The following is a 6,933-nucleotide window of genomic DNA, read 5'->3' on the forward strand; positions in this document are numbered from 1 at the left end:
TACTATTGTACATGCTAGCTATAAGCTGACTATAGATGATGCTGTTATAGCTAGCTGCCGGCTACACTATTGCTCTTGCTCTAAGAAACAACACTTGCATAGAGTCATAGGCAAAATACATGGCTAACCCAATCACATGCATGCATCTCACAAAAATCATTAAACAAGACAATGCATTGTAGTAGTTGTATCTTAAGATACACCACTACCTACAGTGGCGGAGCCAGGACGTTAGCCTTGTGTAGTCAGTTTATAGTTGTGTAGTCAAATACATGTATTTATATGATTTTTTTCGTATTTTTCTGCATGATTTGTGCCTATGTAAGTGGAAAACTGTGTAGTCATATGACTACACAGCCATAGTGTGGCTCCGCCACTGACTACCTATGATTACGTGCCAAGAGCCAACTCATTGTGAAAGGCCTAAGTTGATGGCCACGGCTAATTTCCAGTCAACCTGCTTAATTTTAGGCCACCTGGTTTCATGTGTAATTTACGTTGCAACTAAGGCAGGATATGTAATTGCACATGCATGTGCAATTACACATCCATGTGTAATTCTCGTATGCACAAATCATGATACAAATCTAACTATTGTCGAGTTGATCTGGAACTAATTCTCGGTCAACCTTAAATTAGCAAGTAAGTTGATATGCAAAATGTTGGGAAATTAATAAGTGCTGTCGTGTCGTATGCATGGCGTGAACCACAGGAATCACACGAAGCATCGCGAGAATATGCTGGAATTTGGTGCCGAGACCATTCCTCGCAAGCTGTGCAATGATTGGTCGACGGAAGCGCCTCCGCATATGCGCCTGACGAATTAGGGGATCGGCTTGTCTCTATCCTGTGCCAGACTAACAATGCGAAGTTGCTTTTCTGTGGAAGATTTGCGTTTGATTTGTCACTTAAGAGTTGTTGGCGAAACATGCCAGGTGAGGACAAACTCCTACGCTATGACAAAGCTGGCTACAAATATGATACTCCCGTTTGAAGACATTGTCTATAATTTTATTTCTATGTGTTTGGGCCGAATCATGAACATTGTGTGGGCTGACCACATGGGCGCTTGCACTGGAAACCTGAACATTTCTTTGCTCACACTTGACTCCCGTTTTCTCAACAGCTTGATCACTAGAGTACAAGTGTATCAATGCGTGTACATCACATTGTCACAGCAGATGGTACAAAAGATCCAATGATCAGAAGCTCAGCTCATCGGCAAATGCCTTAGCCAGCTTCTGAGAAGGGCTCAGGCTCCCACCACGGCTGATCCGGAGCGACTGGATCGATTTCTGGATCTCCATGGTCATGGCGCTGTCCACACTGCCTTGAGATAGCCGCCTGTGCGCCTTCTGCAGATGCAGCTTGAGCGAGCTTGTGCTCAGGCCCACGTTCTTGCTGCATATTGGACACACCTTCATCTCTGGACGCTTCTGCTGCCAGTCCATCGACACCTTGCCGTGCAGTTTCTTGTCTAGAGCAAGCAGGGCCTTGGCGAAACCGTCATTTGGTTGTGCCCGACGGTGTGCTTTCTTTAGTAAGTTCCATGCTTTCGCGAGAGTGAAGCCGCTGGACAGAATAAATGTCATTCTTTTTTTTTTGTCTTGAAAGTGAAAAAAGTATCAGACATGAATGAAGATAGCTAAGATTCTTACTTTCTGAGCATCAAGTAGGCAAGGACAACTGTGGCACTCCGACTTTTCCCTTCAAAGCAATGAATGAGAACCTTACCCCCAACAACATCGACCTGATCGATAAAATCTGATGCTTCTTCAAAAAGATCACTGATGTTTGCATCATCATCATCACTAATCTGCACAAGTGGTAACATGGTTTTCCATCAACACAAAAAAACAACCAGTATATGTAACAAAATACTAAACCAGAGGTTGCTGCTCTTACTGAGAAGTTCTTGTACTGAAAAAGATCAGGAAACTGGGTATCCGATTGACCAATCTCATTTGAACACAAACATAGTACATGGGTAATGCCCAAATGCTGAAGGGTATACTTAGATCTTGCAGCAAGAGCCCCACCTATAAATACGTTGTTGATCACAAGAGAAGGTCGCTCCGTATTTGCAGCATCAGAGACCAAGGCTATCCTTTCAATGATGTGCTCAAGACGCACCTGCAAGTTATTTATCATCAGACTAGTTGCTCGAAAAAAGTTAAATGCATGTATGAAGTTACACAAATTGTCACCCACCTTTAACTCATAGGCATCTCCCACCATGTTGTTCTCAGTTCCATCAAAGAATCCAGAATGAAAATTGTTCTCCTGACAAAATCTGATCACATCACTCTTAAACGCTTCGTTCCATTGTTCTATCTCCTTGGTCAACTCAGGATCTAGATCAACCTATTGCATCACAATAGCACTTCTAACTTCAGTTCACCACTAACATTATTGCAAAACCAAAGCCAATCTCATACACACAAAGCAGTTACAGTTGAGTTGGTCAGCTAGGCAAATGTATTTTTCGGTAGAAGGACAATCTTTAGGCAACATATGTCTTGAATATCAACGCTACATGTAAGAATTTAAAGACAGACTACCTGCAAACCATTATATGTTCTACACTGATCAACTTGACTACAAAATCATATAGGTAATCTTTAGGGCCATTAACGGCACCAGAACTACAACATTGTGGGGGGTCAAATGCATGATTACTACAATAATGTATTGCATTCGGTAAAACAAAATTGCATTGCTTCTTTGCTTTTTGCATGAACTTTCACTCGTATGGGATGGTTCTGCAAAGTTGCAGCTTCAACATGGCAGTGCCACTCGTTGAGTGTGTTTTCAAATTTGAACACAAGTAAATTGATCCTAACTTTTTAGTTGGGAACTCAAAACTCTCACCTTTGGAGTCTTGTGAAAATCACGAAGTTTCATTGTCATTCTTAGACTTCGGGAAGAATCTGCACTCCCCCTCAAATGTTTATTGCTCCAACTGTCCCTGGACATAGGAGAAACTGAATCTAAGCTTCCCCGGGATCCGGCAGAAGATGTCTTTGTTGCTGATTTAAGAACTCCAGAGTCACTATGAAGCTCACTGTTTAGTTGCTTATTAGGTGGGCAAGGAGTACTGTAGTTGACTCCTGGAGATGGAAAATCTGAAACTGCAATGTCATTATGGTCAGGTTCCTCAGAGCTTTTAGTAATTATGGATGAGAAAACTCGCAGAACACCATCCAGTTTTTGGTATAGCTGGAGAAGAAACAGATGGAACCCCTCAAGATCCCTAAGAGCTGCACGAAATGCCACTCGGAATTCGTGAATCGCAGAAGCATTTTCTTCATCAGAAAGAGAGCAACAAGAATCAATGGAAGTAATTGACTCATCAGGTCCAGAAAGCCCAAGTTTACCACCAGAAATCTCACACAAGATATTTGAGGAGTAGTCCGAGTTATTCAAAATGAGCTCTACAACTTTGGGATATCGTTCATGATCTTTCAAACGTCTCCCTGCAGGCGGGCGACGGGGCACCCCAGTGTCAATTGCTACAATGTGCAAAGTCCCACTCGTACTTCCAGCATTTTCTGGTATACTTGTAGACGCATCTGCTTTTCGTGACATGAGGTCCACCTCGAGAGAATCTAATCTTCCATTTGCAGAGTGAAACCGTTTCTCTTTAGAAAGCAATGGATTTGAGCTCTCTGAAGCGCTCTTTGAATCCTCAAATCTGTCCACACTCGGGAAGGATGATCTATCTGAAATCATCAGGTTCGCAGGATTGCCACGCCAACCAAGCTGACGGCATGGGAGCCTATCCTCATTCCTGAGTATCAGATCTAGCATCAAGACCCTTCCAAGGGATGAAGAAGTAGCACATGCAGCTTTCTGTGAACTGAATGCCTTTGAACTCTCAAGCAGGGGTGAGCCATGAATATAACTGACAAAAAAGGAAACAATTAACATCTCATATGCAGTTCAGAGTGGAAAATACCTGTATTATCATATTTGCGCTAAGGGTTGGCAGTACCTCATTAGAAGAAGACAACGGCTTAGCTCAAGAGCTTCCAACAATTCTGAGCAAGTCATCTCACCAATCTCATCTTTATTCGAAACCGCGATCTCTCGTGCATTTTCCGCAGCATGTCTAATCTCCTGCCACTCCAGGCTAGAATTATGTACTACTCTAGCCTGCAGTTGTTAGAAGATGCTAAATAAGAAATCAAATGTGAATTGATGACATAAAATATTTTCTTTTAGTATTCACTGGGGGTTTGCAAATACTTGTGGTGTTTGGACTCCAAGCAAGCGTGCAAATTCATAACCCAAAAGTTCTGCCTGTGTTGCCATCTTTGATGCTGCAAACTTTATAACAGCTGCTTCTTCTTTTGGTAAACCGTTGTTATCCAAATAATTAAATAGAGCAAAGAATACAACGCCACCAGAGTTCACAGTCACCTATAAAACACAGGAAGATGAAAGCAGCATGTCAAATACACCAGTAAATAAATAAAAATCTACAGACAAAAAAGTATGATCTATAGTCTACAAAATGTTGGAAACCTGCTAACTGCCTTGAAAAGTGGTCTCTGATATGGAAAATAAAGTACAGGAAAATACTTATTTTTCTCACTGGCAAATTATAGGAAGAATGTTCAAATCGTCATCAGACAGCAACAAACCTCAAGAGCTTTACTCATCTCATCTTCAGAGTGTTCCGAACTACTGCTGTGTTCTGTATGGTGCAGAGATGACAGCATACTCCATGAGAAGTCAGATGATTCAATGTCTAATGCAGAAGCACTCCCAAGCCTCTCCCACACGCTTATTTCAGGAGGCTGATCAAATGTAGGATTCTTTTCTCTGCTCGTTGGTTCTTCTTTAACCACTAGCTCACTATAGTAAACACAGTAGCAAAACAACGATACCATTAGTACAACAAGCATAACGAGATGATTTACCAGCATATGATCAATTAAGTGGCATAATGAAATAAACCCCTACATGTTAGAACTAACACAAATTCGAAAGGTAATAAACTAGAGAAACTGAAAAGATGATTCAATCTTCTTTCACAGGTGAGTGTCCAGGTAAGGTTTCATAACCTATTTGCATACCATTTCCTTCTAGAAAACATAATGCAAGATTTTCACCAGAAGTTATTTTTAGCAAAAGAAAAACAGAATTATGTTTCGACAGAACCAATCAGAGGATTGCAGACACCTTTTAGTTTAGTAACCGCAAATAGTAATCTAAGCCCTAGCAAGTACTAGCAAGTACTAGGATTTAGATGACTTTAGACAAGCAACCTTAAGTCTGCGCTCCTAAATAGCGAGAAGCTTCCACTTGGCATCACTTCAATCTTTGAACTGCGACGCGGGAACCCTGATGGACGGAATGTCCCACTCCGCTTACGTACCAGCGACACCCATTTCTCAAATGTCTGTGCTGGTGTTGATATATCACCACCAAAGATCAAAGAAACCACCTATAAACACGAGGATACATTAGGGAGATCCAAACGATTGTAATCCCAGGCATTGCGCAGTAATGAAAATCAAGAAACATTAAACGATATATCAAAAGTACTTACACGAGAGGATAGCTTCAGCTCTCTGTCCTCGTCGTTTTCCTACAAGAAATATTAAGTTTCTAACATTAACTATTAAGTCTGGGGTGGAAATAATTATTTAATGCAGTTGTGGTTGATGATAGCATAAAGACATCAAAAGACAGACCCAGAAACATAACAAGGCCGACACTTTCTAAAATAAACCAGATAAAGTTGGTGCCAACTTCTCTAAATTCACAACTGCAAACAAGCAGAGTAGTGCAAGAGGGTTCAGACCTAACACTAGGATGAGAAGAACTCCTGCGACTATTTTATGTTGAGGGAATAGTCAAATTAAGGTCTTAGTTCCTGAAGTTGCATTAAAAAATTCCCAGGTTTTGTCACGTCTCCTTCCAAAGATTAACATTGTAGAGTAGCCAAAAGTCTAAAGAACTGATGGGGAGTAAATGACAACAAATCGCGGTATATGTTTGTACCCAAGGCCCATCTAGATGTAGTGTTTTGCTAGATTCGATCAGGGGTTGCTGGCATTGACTAACCTAGCGAGTAAATGCATTGCTTCTGGGTTCTGGCCACCGAATCGGGATCAATTAGTTGTAATGTAGCAGGTGCATTTGGGTGCTGGCAGTTGAGCCCTGCCCCGAAGCATGTTCCCGGACATGGGCTGTTTCTTTCCCCAAGGCCCGAAATCGCGCACAAGAACAACCCAGAAAATACCAAATCAGCCCCAGATCGCGGCGCACGAGCAGGAAACAGAGATGAAGCAAACTCACCCTGGGCGGAGGGATCGGCGGCGCCTCCTGCTCCTTCTCTTGCCGGGCTGCCCGATGTTCCATGGAGGGGCGCAGGTAGCGGTTGACGACCCAGGCGCGCGGTGTGATATAACCGGCCGCGACGGCGCATACGGCCGGCTAGCTCCCGGAAGGAAAGCGGGCCGTCAAATCGGACGGAAAAGTGATGTTCTTGCGCGGGGTTTCCTCCTCTGGTCCGCACCTTTCCGTCTGGGTGTCGGCTTTTCTTCCCGTAATGGAGGGAGAGAGAGCCGGTGACGGAGGGGGCGGAGTGGGGAAGACGAAAGTAGAGAGCAGAGTGAAGGAATCAGTGAGACGTGGAGTGGTTACCGGAAAGGCGGAAAGTGGAAATTGGTTTCGCTTTCGGGAACTGTGGAGACGAAGTATAGCGTAGCCCTCAGATCCAGGATCGAGCGACCAGATAGGTTCTCCAACAGATGACATGAAACTCGGCAGGCAAAAGCAGGTACGTACAACATCTCTCCAGTCGTTTGCAAAAAACAAAAAAAAATCTCTCCAGTCGGGTTCCTAAATGACGCCCAGAAAAAATGCCGAATCGAGCATTTCAGGGCCGCTGCCGCGTGGTGCCGATAAGTGGGGATTTAA

General features: G+C 43.1%; 1 protein-coding gene across 2 annotated transcripts; it reads right to left on the reverse strand.

Annotated features, from left to right (window-relative positions):
* Nucleotides 1-1,114: 1,114 nt before the first annotated feature.
* LOC124661593 (dual specificity protein phosphatase PHS1-like) lies at nt 1,115-6,644 on the reverse strand. Of its 2 annotated transcripts, XM_047199473.1 has the most exons (11): nt 6,310-6,644; nt 5,558-5,596; nt 5,274-5,452; nt 4,647-4,860; nt 4,249-4,422; nt 3,995-4,155; nt 2,872-3,904; nt 2,212-2,364; nt 1,906-2,133; nt 1,659-1,816; nt 1,115-1,572 (listed from the first exon to the last, which is right to left on the reverse strand). In XM_047199473.1, the coding sequence occupies exons 1-11, from the start codon at nt 6,370-6,372 to the stop codon at nt 1,203-1,205; spliced, it is 2,772 nt and encodes a 923-aa protein (XP_047055429.1). In that variant the 5' UTR covers nt 6,373-6,644; the 3' UTR covers nt 1,115-1,202. The 2 variants fall into 2 exon arrangements, with proteins under 2 accessions (XP_047055429.1, XP_047055430.1); XM_047199474.1 differs by lacking the exon at nt 5,558-5,596.
* Between the last annotated feature and the right edge of the window lie 289 nt (nt 6,645-6,933).

The sequence above is a fragment of the Lolium rigidum genome, chromosome 6, assembly GCF_022539505.1.
Source record: "Lolium rigidum isolate FL_2022 chromosome 6, APGP_CSIRO_Lrig_0.1, whole genome shotgun sequence".
Classification (NCBI taxonomy): Eukaryota; Viridiplantae; Streptophyta; class Magnoliopsida; order Poales; family Poaceae; genus Lolium; species Lolium rigidum.